Source organism: Sycon ciliatum, chromosome 12 (assembly GCF_964019385.1).
Source record: "Sycon ciliatum chromosome 12, ocSycCili1.1, whole genome shotgun sequence".
NCBI lineage: Eukaryota > Metazoa > Porifera > Calcarea > Leucosolenida > Sycettidae > Sycon > Sycon ciliatum.
The window spans coordinates 8,884,283-8,901,934 of NC_088654.1; the positions used below are offsets into that span (position 1 = coordinate 8,884,283).

The following is a 17,652-nucleotide window of genomic DNA, read 5'->3' on the forward strand; positions in this document are numbered from 1 at the left end:
GCAATGAAAAGATCGCCGCACCCCGCCTGAGGCGCGTTACGAACGCAACGAAAATTTGTCGCACTAGCCTGGTCGCGCGTTACGCCGCACCCCCCTGCGTTACGCATTACGCGGCAACATATATTGCCAGTACGGTATTATTTCGATCCGTTCTGTGTGTGGATCACTCTGGTCAGATCGTTCTGTTTCACCCACCCACCTCCCATTTCCCATCTCTCATTTACTACGTGTATCGCCAGCGCTTGTCCACGGCCTTGCTCGCAAGGGCCTTGCTCGCCCGAACGAGGGTATAAATGCGAGCTTACAGCATGTTTAGGGTGCATTTTTCCCAAGTTCACTGGAGTGTAGGATAGAGTTTTGCTTGCAGAATTTCTAAGATCGCTATCAGTGTAACGTGAAGCTACAAAGGAGAGATTCAGTTGCGCGCATTGTTCCTTGTGTTCGAGAACATCCTCTCATTCGGTGACAGCCATGCGGCCGAATAAAGGGAAAGGAGGAAAGAATCGTCGTCAACGAAAGGCGGACCGCACCGACAGCAATCGGATTAGCCAAATTCGAGGAACGCTAAGGTTGAACAAAGTCTGGATCAAGCAAGGCGACATCATCCTGATTGGCGTCAGGGACTTCCAGGATTCTAGAGCAGATGACTGTAATTATGAAGTCCAGCCATGAGGAAGCAAGGACGCTGAAGGCCAATGGAGAGTTGCCAGAGACAGCCAAGCTCAGCGACAGTACCACGTTCGCACCAGATGCTGAACATTACCTTGTTTTCGACGACATATCAGAACCTGAAGGTGATGACAGTGATGCAACGATGTGATAAGTGACTCAATCGACAATGCTGAGAAACGGTAAAGGAGAGCATACTCCAAGAACAATGCCAGAGAGACAACTCTGTAATGATCCGAAAGACTTTGTGATGGTGCCATTCGGCGGAGAACATTTGAATTTTTCGTACGATTCAGAGCAGTCGGCGAAAACGAGCCAGTAACCTGAAAGGAGGGCGTGAACAGGTGTAATTTTCGACAATGTGGTTGCCCTCGACCCTGCTCTCGGACATTCGAGTAATGGTTATGGCAAAATCGATGGTGCTCCAGGTTTTTCAGACGCATTTCTTGACCATATTCAATTCCGTAGATAAACCTGTGCACAGAAAGCACACAAGAGTTCAAACTAACTCCACTGTATTCAGTTCACGTGTTTTCAACAGATCCAAAACCCTCCTGGGACCAGGAAAGTGGACAATACGCTGGAGTATAGACGTGTACACTGCGGACACGCCCACGCGCCACTCCTGCACACCCGTGTCGGACATCACATACTGGCCATGTCACGGTGCCGCAGACGTAATGGGCGTGCCCCACACGCTTGCGTTACACACGTTTAGATCCTACATGCACACGTGGAGCACAAACATGTCAAACATGCGTGCCGCGGATGCACACACATTGTTCGTACATGCCGGATACACTTCGCATACATCACATGTGTGTGCGCACGTGCCACACCGTCGGAGGAATACAAACGAGCACGGATACGCACACATGAGAGTACCTCACCAACAAAGCCTAGCCAGGTTCGCACTCGGTTTCCCTATCAACAATAATTTCTGGCTAGAACAGTGCAGTAGCAATAGCCGAAACAGATAGAACGCAACACGGGTGGCCGAGCAAGTGACATACAGCATAAACAAGACAAACGTATTTTTTACATTCACACACAATCAACTTCTCTAATAACCACTGCGTATATAACGACAATTCGCAAATACGACAGAATTTCCATGCCCAGAGCAAAGTGACACACAGCATAAACAAGACAAACGTACGTTGTACATTCACACACTTTTAAAAGTTTGTATACATGTATGTGATTGTATTGATATGCTTTGGTTTTCTTTCCTCAAACTCATAGTCAAAGGAGAAGTGACGCGTGCATCATAGACCGTTGAAGTTCGTGTGAATGCATCAGACGCACACATGTACAGGACACTTTGCATTTTTCAAACTGAAACCGTATACATAAGCATGCGTGCGTGTGTGTGTGTGTTTGTTTGTGTGCGGGGGGGGGGGTACGTGTACGTGTAGACTACGTGTGAAGAGCAAAAACCAGTACTGATAAATTGATAATGCAGGCCAAGCAGAGAGGAACGCAAAGCAGACAATCACCTCTACATTGTAATCTCCTACAAATAACACATACATATACATGTAGCTTCATAAGCAGAAAACGAGATACTGTGAGCGCGATAGACTCACACACACACACACGCGCGCGCGCGCGCACACACACGCGCACACACAACCCCCCCCCCCCACAGACTAGGGTCCGGCGGATTCTGCCGGCAGAAAATTGGCAGAATTCGGTACTTTTTCTGGTAAGTTTCATGCATGTTTGGTATGTGGATAAAGAAATGGAGCAGAATTCGAGGAATTGCCCGCCATTAGGTTTGTATGGTTCTGCCAATTTCACTGCTTTTCGAGCAGAATCTGCCACCTTTTCGAGCAGAATCCACCGGTTCCTACCACAGACACACACCACGAGACCATAAATCTGAAACGGCATGCATTTTGACACACACACGCACACACACACACACACACACACAGTCACACACACAACACACACACACACACCACGAGACCATACATCTGAAACGGCATGCGTTTCGACAGGCTTTAGAAGGCCACGAGTTAGGTGATCCACATCAAGGCAATACGCACCACCAGCCCAGCTACATGTACCGATATCTCATACTAGACAGCAACTGAACGCGGCACACATACTACACACAAGAGCGCGTACAGCGGCAACTAAAAGTTACTTTCTCCTTATGCTTACGGTTGTCGAATACAGCATTGACGACACACCGAGACACACAGAGGAACACAAACTAGGGTCTACAATGTACATGTACATGTACATGTATACACAGCTATGCGTTTGCGTGTTTTCATGCTCCCTTCAAAGGTTTATGTATACGGCATGTATGATTTATGTTGCTTGAGTACGCCCACTTTGAAGGTCGAAGTTGGATTATACAGGGTGTGAACAGGTGAGATTTTTATGTCTAGCTGTTAATTACCCTTACCTTAGCCCACCAAGGAAATCGGAATAATCAAACTCGATGGTGCTCCAACTTCATTTCGACGTAGAAAATTCGCTGTTTGAACATTTCAATTTCAAAGGGTAACCACTGATTTCGATGTGAAAAACGTTTGCTGATCGCCATAAAAAAATTTCTGCCGACACACACCATAACAAGCACCAAGTTCACAAACAGTGGCCACAAACGGTTGCTCGTCATGAAGGTGGTTCGACACTTTCGACCAAATTCGTTCACTTCCGTATTCAGTTGACAATTATTTTTTGCCGTCATCAAGACTTATTTGGGCCCAAAAGCGCAAAAATCAGTGTAAGTCTCGATTAGTGGCAGAGATATGTTTTTTGCACGCTTGAGCATGGACTGTTGTCGGTACCACATTCTGTGGAATGAAATCCAAAATCGGAGCGATTTTGCAGCGTCTTAGCGCAAATTGTTTCGAGTTATCTACTCCTGCGGTATTTGTGGCACAGCACTGTCTTGGTTCGCCTCCTATCTAAGCGCTCGTCGACAGACAGTGACGAACCCCTCCACAAAAACATCCGGCGACTCCGTGACCTGTAGTCGAGGGGTACCTCAAGGCTCTGTCCTGGGCCCCGTTCTTTTCACAATCTACACAAGACACGTAACAGACGTCACACCAACTCACACATCTAACATACTCTACGCCGACGATATAGGACTCTACACATCGAGCAGCTGCATCAACACGATACAGGACCGACTATCAGAGAGCTTCGATGCGGTTAAATCACACCTCACGGAACTGGGCCTCCTACTGAACCCCGACAAAACTCAACTATTAATCGTCCGCCGGAAGACAACCCCATTTCCACCTACCTTCACTGTCATCTGTGGTAACTTCCCAGTATCCCCTTCCCAGTGTGTCCGTTACCTTGGAGTGCTAGTCGACCAGCACCTTGCCTTCAAGGAGCAGGTCGGGAAAGTTGTTGCTGACGTCAACCGTAAGCTGGCCGCATTCCGCAGAATACGACATCACATCACCACCCAGGCACAACGTTCCTTTTACCTAAGCATTATCCAATCCACCATGGAGTACGCCAGCAACTGCTACGTTCACACGATATCAGCAACCCTATACAACACACTCATTCGATGCTTCAAACGTAGCCTCAGGATAACATTTGGCTACCCACCATGCCACCCAACCGCCACCATTTGTCAACGCCACAAAATTATTCCTGTCGCCATCCGTTATAACCTAAAGATATTTTGCCTTGTCTATAAATGTGTGCATGGCCGCCGCAGCCCTCTACTTGCCGAGCTTTTTGTACTTAGATCAAATAGCAACCATACCAATGCCTTGACCAGGGGACAGTCCGCCCTGGCTTTAGCCCTGCCTAATGCTTCGTCACGGTACGGTTTCTATGCTTTGCCTCACCTGGCTGCTGACAGGTGGAATTCGCTTCCAGCAGCATGCCGCCAGGCAGCCTCCTTTGCAATGTTCAACAGTACTCTTCGCAGCCTCTTTTGCAACACATAATGGCACAGTGTGCAGCCACCGTTTTCTTTTTTCTTTACTCTATTTCACGCACTTACGGCTTTCTTCATTTAGCTCTATTTCACGCACTTACCTAGGGTACCCTGTAAAAAGACTCACAGTCTGTGGGGATTGCCCTAGTAAAATAATAAATACTACTACTACTACTACTATCCACAAAGACACAAGCTTTCCAACTCTCTTAGGCCGTTGGAAAGCGTACCGTACGCTCCGGATATTTGTCGTACTGGTACAGGGCGAAAACTTCCATATGCGTGTCGCCTCTATGCTCGCCGACAAGAGAAAGGAGCCCTTCTTCTCACTTCTTGCCTTAGTTCAAGGGTTTCCTTTTCTCTTGTTCGTGCCTCCCATGCCAGTCCGTGGTCACCGCAGGCGCTAGGCCACGGTCTCAAGATGCCCGCCAGAGAGTCATAGTGACTCTGATCTGATGCTTCTGTGGTCACCCCCCCCCCCTTGCTGCTGCCGAATGCTTTCGGTAACTATCTGTGGTGTGTTTGGCTACTGTTCTGCTTCATCCCCCCCTCTTTTTTTGGGCATGTTCGATTGGTAAAGGCCGATTCACAATACAACTTTCTGCGACGCGACAAGCGACTTGCGACACATGCGACGAGCTGCGACAGCGACACACGGTTCACAACAGGGAGTAGTAAAATACAGGGAGGTGACACGCCACTAATCGTGATTTTTGATGGGTGCCTCGCGCTTGTTTTTTTTTCTTTCGCAAAAAAAGATGATCTGCTGAATCAATCTGGAGTATTTGTCGAAGAACTAATTCCGTGAAAAGGTCTATCCATCTCATGGAACAGCATTTGTTTTGCTCTTGTGATACATCTGTGTCATCGTCATATGCAAAGGTACCACCCTTCCGAAATTCGTCCAGATCGACGGTATGGAGCAATAGAACGAAGGTGATTTCCTTGAGAACAATACGTGTACGATTGGAGATGAAAAGCGAGTGCACCGATTTCGAAGTCGAAAAAATCTCTAGGACACCACACGATCGGCACTAATTTCTCCTCAGTTGTGATCAACCAGTACTTCTCTACCTTCTTTGAGATGATCAGCATTTCATATTATGGTATGCTAGAGATTCGGGAGTTCACTTTTCGGAATGAAATGTTGCTAAGTTTGTCAAGGATTGAAATGCGGGCTACGTCGTCGTAAACAGCTTGTATCGACACAGGAAAAATCTACGGCACGCAGGGATATCTCCCAAAGTGATACCACTCTTGCTGGACTTCTATCCTGACATAGTGGTAGTTTGGTCGACTACCAAACTTTCTGAAGGCAGACAATTGTTGGAAATTCTCAGCGCTGAGTTTCTACGGGCTGCAGTAGGAGTCTCTTTGGCGGTAAGTATTTTACTACTACCTGATCGAGAGAATCCTGATCCGCGCGCGAGTCTACACACTTCGGTACCCATAGTACCAAGAGTACATAAACCTTTATGTACTCTTGATAGTACCAAGAGTACATAACCCCCCAGAGTGTGCAACTCCACTATGGGTGCTGTCCCGACAGAATTTCAAGTTGACGTCATTTTGATGATGCAATGCGCACTGTACACGGATTACCAGACGAATCCGGAACCTGTGGTTGACCGAAGCAGATCGATCCTGTACAAATTATTGCAAAGAAAAACGTGTGATGCGTTGACACCCGTACACATGTTGTAAATCACTGGTGCAAGGAGCATTGCGTCATAAATAATGACGTCAACTTGAAATTCTGTCGGGACAGCAGGGTATGTGGGAGTTGCACACTCTGGGGGGTTATGTACTCTTGATAGTACCCCAATCTCACCCGCCGGGTGAAAACGGTGCTGAGGCAATCGTCAAACTGGCCGTACATGCTTGTGTCACCTCCCTGTATTTTACTACTCCCTGTATTTTACTACTCCCTGGTTCACAATATTCTTCATGTTTGCGCAATTGCGACATCGATCATGCATCCTCGATCATGCAGACATGCACAAGTAGTACTATGCACGTGCACTGCACGTGCACCCAGGGTCGAAACTGTACTCCATCTGTGTATGTCGCGTGTCGCGCGCATGTCGCAAAAGTTGAACTTTCTTCAACTAACTTCTGCGACAGGTGCATTGCGACCAGGGAGTCGTAAAATACCGGTATTTTACGACTCCCAGCTTGCGACAGCTCGCGACAGGCAGTTTCTTGTCGCAACTGTCGAAAATCGCGTGTTGCGTCGCAGAAAGTTGTATTGTGAATCGGCCTTAAAAGGGAAACTCCGGTCCAAAATCACCACCATTTTTTATTGCGGAATTAGAGTATGTCGTAAGTGGTAGAATGGCGAAAACCGGAAGCTTCTACGACAAGGATAACATACCTAAATTACCAATTGCAATTTTCCATATTTGGCACGAGGGGGCCCCCGCCCACCCTGTGACGTAAAACGTTCTCAGTGAGCTCCAAATTTTTTTATTCAAATGGTAAATTTTGAAAAAGGTATTCAATGTTTTTTCCTCAATCAATAACCCTTGTACTAGTACATGTACTAGTATTCATTCGATCATCATGTTGGAGGAAAAGGAGACCACGGGAGGTGCGGAGGTGGACGCCACTTCGGATTCAGCAACACCGAGGCCTTTTAGGTTCGAGCCGAAGCGCGCATCAGCGTCTGCGAAACTGTCTACAAGTAATATTTCTGAGACTACAAAACAGATAAACGTGAAGAGAACGCTTTGGTTGTACACAGTGCTCGCGTGAGCACTGCTGGATGCCGTTGCGGACAATGCAGCCTGATGTGGAGCGAGGTCGAGTCGACTTGCTCCTGGGAGGTTCCTGCAGCTTTTAGTAAACGCGGATTGGAAGTGACGTCACTAGTTGGGTGATAGTACACTGGGTGCGTTCGACTACACACTTGAATCGATCCATGAATCCATTCGTGGATCGATTCAAGTGCGTAGTTTCTTCCAAGCCATCGAACGGCGTGAAGAAGGTGAATCACAATGAGACTTTTGGTTACGTGGTCATGACGTTGAACAACAGGTCAAGTAGGGTCCACCGTTACACACAGCGACACATACTTATCATTGCCATGACTCATGTCTATGAGCACTGCCTGAACACTTGACCTACCACACAGATACCGATACACGTGTATCGCCAGAGCTCGATCGCCCGCGCCCTGCGACGGGACTGGCGGCGAACAAGGGTATAAATGCGAGCTTACAGCATGTTTAGGGTTCTTTTTTTCCCAAGTTCACTGGAGTGTAGGATAGAGTTTTGCTTGCAGAATTTCTTAGATCGCTATCAGTGTTACGTGAAGCTACGAAGGAGAGATTCAGTTGTGCGCATTGTGCCTTGTGTTCGAGAACATACTTTCATTCGGTGACAGCCATGCGGCCGAATAAAGGCAAAGGAGGAAAGAATCGTCGTCAACGCAAGGCGGTCCGCACCGAAAGCAATCGAGAGTTAGTATTCAGAAATGATGGCACCGAATACGCACAAGTTACCAAGCTGTTTGGCTGTTGTCGCCTGGAGGCTTGGTGTTATGATGCTAGAAGCCGGATTTGCCAAATTCGAGGAACGTTAAGGTGGAACAAAGTCTGGATCAAGCAAGGCGACATCATACTGATTGGCGTCAGGGACTTCCAGGATTCTAGAGCAGATGTAATTATGAAGTACAGCCACGAGGAGGCAATGAAGCTGAAGGCCTATGGAGAGTTGCCAGAGACAGCCAAGCTCAGCGACAGTACCACGTTCGGACCAGATGCTAAACATTTCGTTGTTTTCGACGACATATCAGAACCTGAAGATGATGACAGTGATGCAACGACGTGATCAGTGACTCAACCGACAATGCTGCGAAACGGTAAAGGAGAGCATACTCCAAGAACAATGCCGGAGAGACAACTCCGTGAAGAAACGCTTGGATGGGATGACGACAGTTTCTTCCTGGTGAAGGAGCTGTTGACCTCCAAGCGGGCATAGACGGTGGCACCTCCCCGCGGTTATGCCTGGTAACTTTTGCATTCAGCTCGCTCCAAATCAAAAATCTGGAGCTGATTTGAATTCGAAAGGCTAAGTCCACAAAAATCCATACACATTGATGTAGTTTGAAGTAGATAAATTTCAACTCAGTCGTTGAGTACAGGAATAATTATGTACTTGTATCAAGATGAAACGCGACAAACGTTCCCACAGGTTACAGTCTATCGAACCTCTGAACAAATGCGACGAATCACTCCCGGACTTTTAGAATGTCGCGCGCAGACTTTCGTGACGCTACTCGCACGACATTCTCTCAGAGGTGGCCTTGGTGAGTAAGTAAGTTCTCAACATTGTCAGAGTCTATCATACAAAATGCACTGTATACTAGGACGTGGACGCCGGATGGTCACACTTACTTGGGGAGCTGGAAACCTCGGAAGTGACGTAACTAGTTGAATACAAGTTCACTGAGTGCGTTCGATTACACACTTGAATAATGATTCATGAATCCATTCGTGAATGCGGGACCGTACATAAGTACACGACGCACTTGGCCATCTCGGTTAACATCATCGTGTGAATCGCCCCCACGGCACTGACGATCGTCGGGTTCTTGCTTCGACGGATCGACGGCGACCTGCTGACAGGATCGTGCTCAATAGGATCGTACAATGTGGTCATCGCCCCGGTGACGGCCGTGTTCAGTGCCGTTATGTCTCTCCTGGGCGCACGGCTATGGCTGGGAATCCAGAGCCCATCCTTCGTTCCAGCATCGTCATTGGAGCCTCCTGCGGACGAGACTAGTGCTTGCACCATGCCCCGGCGAGCTCCGGCAGAGGTCGGCGACTTGTGCCGACAGTACGCCAAGTGCATTGTCAAGTTCTGCGGCATGCGCCTGATGCCCGCCACTGGCTACATTGCGTCGCTTATCTACGAGTATTCGGAGCAGGAAAGTTGTCAGCGAACAGCAACGGCGTGCGCAACGGCGTGCGCCAGGAACAGTGCATCACTAACCTGCATGAGCGGCAGTCGTCCGCGTCTGCCTGTGTTTATCCTACGTTACTCCAAGGGCTTGCAGGCAGCGCTCGTCTGCCTCTGGTACAATAACCCAATCCACACGCGACTGCAGGTTCGTGCGGCGAGACGCCGCATGAACCTGAAGGCCGTGGCGTTGCTTCGCGCGCAGATTGCGGGAGATTACGGCCCGCCGCTTATCAACCTACCAGCACCTGACATCGCATCAGTGAAGACGTGACTATCCTCTTGGCTCCGCCAAGATCCTGCTCTTTCTGTAGCCTCTCACTTGGCTGGCCAGCACCCTCCTAACCGCAAGCTGCTGTGGGTTGTAGTTAAATATAGTAATAATGCAGACTAATGCGTGCACGCGGCTGATTCGTGCTATGCTGCTATGATTGCTGGCGCTTTTACTGTATGCTCATGCTTTGCTGCTGGCTACAGTCACGTGCGCTGTACATCACGGTATCCATGTCGGTCAGACGCCTTGCTGCATGCTATGCGTCGTGGCATTCTATGTGTCACTCAACGTGACATTCATTCATGCGCGACGCTCATCGTAGGCGGCAGGCGTCGTGGGCACTCAACGTGTCATGCTAAAAGTTGCTTAGTTATATATTTCGATCCGTTCTGTGTGTGGATCACTCTGGTCAGATCGTTCTGTTTCACCCACCCACCTCCCATTTCTCATCTCTCATTTACTACGTGTATCGCCAGCGCTTGTCCACGGCCTTGCTCGCAAGGGCCTTGCTCGCCCGAACGAGGGTATAAATGCGAGCTTACAGCATGTTTAGGGTGCATTTTTCCCAAGTTCACTGGAGTGTAGGATAGAGTTTTGCTTGCAGAATTTCTAAGATCGCTATCAGTGTAACGTGAAGCTACGAAGGAGAGATTCAGTTGCGCGCATTGTTCCTTGTGTTCGAGAACATCCTCTCATTCGGTGAGAGCCATGCGGCCGAATAAAGGGAAAGGAGGAAAGAATCGTCGTCAACGAAAGGCGGACCGCACCGACAGCAATCGGATTAGCCAAATTCGAGGAACGCTAAGGTTGAACAAAGTCTGGATCAAGCAAGGCGACATCATACTGATTGGCGTCAGGGACTTCCAGGATTCTAGAGCAGATGACTGTAATTATGAAGTCCAGCCATGAGGAAGCAAGGACGCTGAAGGCCAATGGAGAGTTGCCAGAGACAGCCAAGCTCAGCGACAGTACCACGTTCGCACCAGATGCTGAACATTACCTTGTTTTCGACGACATATCAGAACCTGAAGGTGATGACAGTGATGCAACGATGTGATAAGTGACTCAATCGACAATGCTGAGAAACGGTAAAGGAGAGCATACTCCAAGAACAATGCAATAGAGACAACTCTGTGAAGAAACGCTTGGATGGGATGACGACAGTTCCTTCCTGGTGAAGGAGCTGTTGACCTCCAAGCGGACATAGACGGTGGCACCTCCCCGCGGTTATGCCTGGTAACTTTTGCATTCAGCTTGCTCCAAGTCGAAACATCTGAAGCTGATTTGAATGCGAAGGGCTAAGTCCACCAAAATCCATACACATTGATGTAGTTTGAAGTAGATCGATTTCAACTCAGTCGTTGAGTACAGGAAATAATTATGTACTTGTATCAAGATGAAACGCGACAAACGTTCCCACAGGTTACAGTCTAACGAACCTCTGAACAAATGCGATGAATCACACCTGGCCTTTTAGAATGTCGCGCGAAGATTTTCGTGACGCAACCCGCACGACATTCTCTCAAAAGTGGCCTTGATGACTAAGTAAGTTCTGAACGTTCTCAGAGTCTATCATCAGCGGTATCAGACGAAAAATCTAACTTGAAACCAGAGGAATGAGTGATATACCAATCGAATCAGTATTCAAAACGCTCCGTACTGGTCAAATTTTAGTTGAATCCAAGCTATGGAAGCAGTATAATATACGCGCTCGAAGTAGGGTGACAGGTACCCGCCATTGGCGAGCTGAGGGATGCACCACTGCACACAAACAGCAAGATGCGATGGCACAAAGCCGTCAACTAACTAATACTTGCCCAGTGCGTCATGAGCGGTTGCCATGGGGAACAAAGTGCAGAGCTGAGGGAAAGTGCCAGGGATACAACAAACTGACAGAGACGCTCCGTTTCCAGCGCGACAAACACCTCGTGAACACCAGGTAGTAGCGTGAGTCAGTGTCGCTCCTGGACCTTGAGGCAGACGTAGAGGACCCTCGGTCATTCGCAACGCTGTTGATGTTTGTGCCTGGAGAGCACTATATAAGTCGTGCTCTTCAGGCACAATCTTCCTCAGCCTACTCAAACTCAACTGATGAGGGGTGAATTCCCCGAAACACTGTGTATTGAGCAGGGAGTGGTGCTTTCTTGCAGGTTTGCCGAGTCGAAGGTTCGATGGACTTCTCGTGTGCTCTGGATGGCAGTCGTGAGTCAGTCAAGTGTCAAGTGAAGTTGGCGGAATAGCGCGAGCTCCGGTGTGGGGAGCAAACCCTTTCTTACAAGTCATCGCCGAAGTCGCAACCATTACTTCGTATTATTATTATTATCATTATTATAGGTGCGCCCAGAAACGGTCAAAAAACTATGGTGCGCAAGCAAGCACGGCAACCAAACTTTGCAAGAAACTAAATTCAAGGACGTGGAAGACGATGGTGAGCGAATCCAAGGCGTACAACGATGCGCAGGGACCGAAAAAGCCAAACGAAAATAACCTACTTTGGCTCAGGGGCAGCTTCGCGAAAACACAACGCAGATTGCTAGTTCAAACTCTGAACAGGGGCTTTCTCTTTGCGCTTCGCCTTCTTCCTCTCCAAACATTTCAAAAACAAGCTTGGGCTGCTGTACGAGGCCATGGAAGTATTGTTGCTTGCACGCCCACGCCATTTTTTCAGCCTAGTGCAGGATCATGGTCGTGTGCCACGAGTGACTGTAGCTGCTATGGACTATGCCTAGGCTATGGTCAGTCCTGCGACACGATTTTAGGGCGATTACGTAACCACTCTGACATCTCAACTATCATACAAAATGCACTGTATACTAGTACGTGGACGCCGGATGGTCACACTTACTTGGGGAGCTCGAAAAGATGGAAGTGACGTACATGTAACTGGTTGAATACAAGTTCACTGAGTGCGTTCGATTACACATTTGAATAATGATTCATGAATCCATTCGTGAATCGATTCAAGTGCGATATTTCTTCCAAGCAACCGAACGGCGTGAACATAGTGAATCGAATTTAGAGACCACCCAGGGTTCCCTGTAAAAAGGCGTCGCCGCCTGTTGGGAATTCCCTAGTAAAACAAGAATAATTCCCCGAAGAAAATAATAACTTACCTGGTTTTGGAGGCGTAGCGTAGAACCACGCAGGCGTGAGTACTGACGAGTGGTGTCCATGGTTACACACAGCGACACGTACTCATGTACCTAACAAAGCCTCTTGTCCTGAGCAAAATGAATTTCACATATAATGAAACCTATCATTGCCCTATTCAAAATTTAATTAAGAATACCGTAAAATCCCGCCAGAGCGCCCCTCGGCGCTTCAGGTGGGGAGCGGCGGATGGGCAAGTCCTACCTAGCGCATTTAGTATCTAGCCTAGTGCAGGCCTCATAGTAGCTGCTAGTACTTGGGTGACTCTAACGTGCAAAACCCCCAGTCGTTGTAGACCAGCGTGTGGTATTAAAAGGTTTAGGCGTGGGTGAACATTACCGTACAGACATTGCCAGCTTGACTAGCGTCGGCATGTAGATCTACGCTCAAAGCAAGCACCTGGTACTTAATTTTTAGAGGGGGAAAATAGAACCACGTACACGTCATAATTACTTGTGCGTGGTTCTTGACAGCTAACAATTATATTGCTAGCTGTCAAGTAGTGTCCACGGTTACACACAGCGACACATACTTATCATTGCCATGACTCATGTCTATGAGCACTGCCTGAACACTTGACCTACCACACAGATACCGATACACGTGTATCGCCAGAGCTCGATCGCCCGCGCCCTGCGACGTGACTGGCGGCGAACAAGGGTATAAATGCGAGCTTACAGCATGTTTAGGGTGCATTTTTCCCAAGTTCCCTGGAGTGTAGGATAGAGTTTTGCTTGCAGAATTTCTAAGATCGCTATCAGTGTAACGCGAAGCTACGAAGGAGAGATTCAGTTGTGCACATTGTGCCTTGTGTTCGAGAACATACTTTCATTCGGTGACAGCCATGCGGCCGAATAAAGGGAAAGGAGGAAAGAATCGTCGTCAACGCAAGGCGGTCCGCACCGACAGCAATCGAGAGTTAGTATTCAGAAATGATGGCACCGAATACGCACAAGTTACCAAGCTGTTTGGCTGTTGTCGCCTGGAGGCTTGGTGTTATGATGCTAGAGTCCGGATTTGCCAAATTCGAGGAACGTTAAGGTGGAACAAAGTCTGGATCAAGCAAGGCGACATCATACTGATTGGCGTCAGGGACTTCCAGGATTCTAGAGCAGATGTAATTATGAAGTACAGCCACGAGGAGGCAATGAAGCTGAAGGCCTATGGAGAGTTGCCAGAGACAGCCAAGCTCAGCGACAGCACCACGTTCGCACCAGATGCTAAACATTTCGTTGTTTTTGACGACATATCAGAACCTGAAGATGATGACAGTGATGCAACGACGTGATCAGTGACTCAATCGACAATGCTGCGAAACGGTTAAGGAGAGCATACTCCAAGAACAATGCCGGAGAGACAAGTCCGTGAAGAAACGCTTGGATGGGATGACGACAGTTCCTTCCTGGTGAAGGAGCTGTTGACCTCCAAGCGGGCATAGACGGTGGCACCTCCCCGCGGTTATGCCTGGTAACTTTTGCATTCAGCTCGCTCCAAGTCGAAACATCTGAAGCTGATTTGAATGCGAAAGGCTAAGTCCACCAAAATCCATACACATTGATGAAGTTTGTTTCAACTCGGTTGTTGAGTACAGGAAATAATTATGTACATGTATCAAGATGAAACGCGACAAACGTTCCCACAGGTTACAGTCTAACGAACCTCTGAACAAATGCGACGAATCACTCCCGGACTTTTAGAATGTCGCGCGCAGACTTTCGTGACGCAACTCGCACGACATTCTCTCAAAGGTGGCCTTGGTGAGTAAGTAAGTTCTCAACATTGTCAGAGTCTATCATACAAAATGCACTGTATACTAGGACGTGGACGCCGGATGGTCACACTTACTTGGGGAGCTGGAAACCTCGGAAGTGACGTAACTAGTTGAATACAAGTTCACTGAGTGCGTTCGATTACACACTTGAATAATGATTCATGAATACATTCGTGAATCGATTCAAGCGCGATATTTCTTCCAAGCAATCGAACGGCGTGAACATGGTGAATCGAATGTTGAGAGACCACCTAGGGTTCCCTGTAAAAAGGCGTCGCCGCCTGTTGGGAATTTCCTAGTAAAACAAGAATAAATAATAACTTACCTGGTTTTGGAGGCGTAGCGTAGAACCACGCAGGCGTGAGTATTGACGAGTGGTGTCCATGGTTACACACAGCGACACGTACTCATGTACCTAATAAAGCCTCTTGTACGGTCAAAATGAATTTTTTCACATATCATGAAACCTATCATTGCCATGAGCACTGTCATTGCATCGGTCTGCCTGACCACGTGACCACCTTGTCATGCAAATGTGTAATGCGGCTGTTAAGTGATGACGTCACAGTTCCTTCGATACGCATAGCAACGATCCCACTGGGGACAAACAAAAGTAGCATCGTCTCCACCGAACCTGTTGTCAGTGGCAACATTATAGGAATCGTGTACATTTATTCGTTTCTTCTTTGCTGTTTTCAGCGAGTGTTTTGTTTTCTCTTTGTCCTTGATCTGGACGGTGTTGTCGTGCTCATTACCTTACTGAGACGTCTCTTGTGACCGTAGCCAGTGTCACGGAGGATTTTATTGGCGTGACGAGGTAGATCGCGGAGATCGAGCGTGAAAAACGCTCTGCATTAGTAGCTCCTGTTGAATGTCTTTTGGGATGGCGTATCCATGGTCAACAAAGCCAAGGTGCAAGACAGCATAAGAGATCGTGTAAACGATGTGAACTCCGAAAGGTAAGTTCCTGAACAAGTGGAAAGATATGTGTATTTACAAACTCTCTCTTCATCCATCGATTGCCGCTATGAATTGCATTTTGTCTTCACAGATAATCTGGACAAATAAAATTTGGAGAGTGCAATCGTGCTTGGGACCCATCCCAATGTCATTACATGGCTGTGGTGACTAGTCACGGTATACCTGTACCTGGTAGAGTTTTTCCTCAACTGAGACGGAGTGTAGGTGGATGGATTATGAGAAATGCGAAGATGTGGAGTAAGTTGTGTCGAAGAAATGTGTAATAAAATAAATATTACTTTACACTCAAACATACACTGTACATGTACATGTAACATCATGATAATGATTCCATCTTCATATCTCCGCAACAGGTACGCCATACGCACCGAATACATGGTGTGTGTGCACGCGCGCGCTTGCGTGCGCGCGTACATGCACACACTCTCATGCGTGGCCGAGTTGGCCGGATGAACAGACCACGCATTTGCACGAGGTGTCCGTCATGTCATTGGAATGCTGTACTTTATGACTTTATTCCAAAATAATATGTCTAATATAGTTTTGTGTTTATGCTCGGCGGGTATCGGGCCACGACGCCACACTGCAGTCAGCGCTGGAATTAAAATAGCACTTCATGGATTATTTTATCTTATTTCCTTTGCGTTTACATGTACTTTGTTGAGCCGCGTTTCATTTCTGTGTACTGTTATGATTGGCCTCTGGAAATAATCGGAGTGGATGTCATTTTTGTCATATGTGTGTGCCTTGTGCAACAGTTTCAAGGCTAGATGCACTTCACATTCGGCGTGCGATCTCGGCGGTAGGGGACCTGATAACGTCTTGGTTGGATGGGTAATCAAGGATGATACTACTCGGCACACCAATGTACATGTCAATGCAATTTTTACTTTTTCAGAGCTGCACTGTTTACGGACGAATGTGTCTGTTAGAGAGGAAATAAATAGTATTCACAAACAAGTCCCACTTATTGTTTCTGTTCGTAAAAGGAAATTGCAATTTTTTGGTCATATTGTTCGTTCCGGCTGTTTGTCATTGACTGTTCTTCAGGGTTGTGTTGCTGGAAGTCGTGGCCGAGGCAGGCCCAGAATGTCATGGCTTGATAATATTATTTCATGGACTGCACTTGACGTGCAGTCCCTGCTCGCTGCTGCACCGGATCGATTTTTATGGCGCTCGCTTGTTCATACTTGCTCTGTGAAGCCCCGACGGCCTTAGGGCTATGGGCTTGTGATGATGACTATTTACGTCTTGATGCTTACTTCGGTGCTAGCGTGTTTCCCCCGGATTATTTCTATCATCATGCGTGTTCTTGGGCTGAGCGAGCACATGCACGAGTGTGCAGCTATAACCCCGTGTATTTTTGGTTACACTTTGTTATGCAATGCATTTACCTTGTAACAGTATGTGCTTGCACTGCTTTGTGTGGTCTGCGTATTTCAGGACTATTCAGTGCATTAGACCCAGGTTGGTTTGCGTCGCTCTGTGTTTTGTATTCATCAATACTTGGGCTTGAGCTTTTGGGGTTGAGAATTGAGCTGGTGTGTGGTTCCCAATATCAAAACATCGTGCTGGTGCTCTGTGTTTCGATTATCGACTGTCAGAGCAGTCACGCTTCATTACCAGAATGGTCAATACTGTAGTCTCTTGACGTGTTTTGTCTTTTTGTGTTTTCGCCGGGGGAATTAGCGGTGACGTTGCACATAGAACGGCAGTGTTGCATGACTGGACGACACTGCCTCTGCATCTGACTTCATGTCCCCAGGATCTGGTGCAGATACACCAGACAGTCACTTCCTGTAAACACGCAAACAGCAAAAGAAGAGATCCCGCAAATCAGGAAAAACCATTGTGGAAAATATCGAGTAGATCATACACCATTCAATAATCTGGAGTTATTACAGTGGGACAAACACT

At 47.6% G+C, this 17,652-nt stretch overlaps 2 protein-coding genes across 2 annotated transcripts; both read left to right on the forward strand.

The window, feature by feature from the left end:
* Positions 1-7,984: 7,984 nt before the first annotated feature.
* LOC135827949 (eukaryotic translation initiation factor 1A, Y-chromosomal-like) lies at positions 7,985-8,428 on the forward strand. The gene has a single exon (XM_065340385.1). The coding sequence runs from the start codon at positions 7,985-7,987 to the stop codon at positions 8,426-8,428; it is 444 nt and encodes a 147-aa protein (XP_065196457.1).
* Positions 8,429-13,827: 5,399 nt separating this feature from the next.
* Positions 13,828-14,271, forward strand: LOC135827950 (eukaryotic translation initiation factor 1A, Y-chromosomal-like). The gene has a single exon (XM_065340386.1). It carries the CDS (start codon positions 13,828-13,830, stop codon positions 14,269-14,271), a length of 444 nt encoding a protein of 147 aa, XP_065196458.1.
* Positions 14,272-17,652: the final 3,381 nt, after the last annotated feature.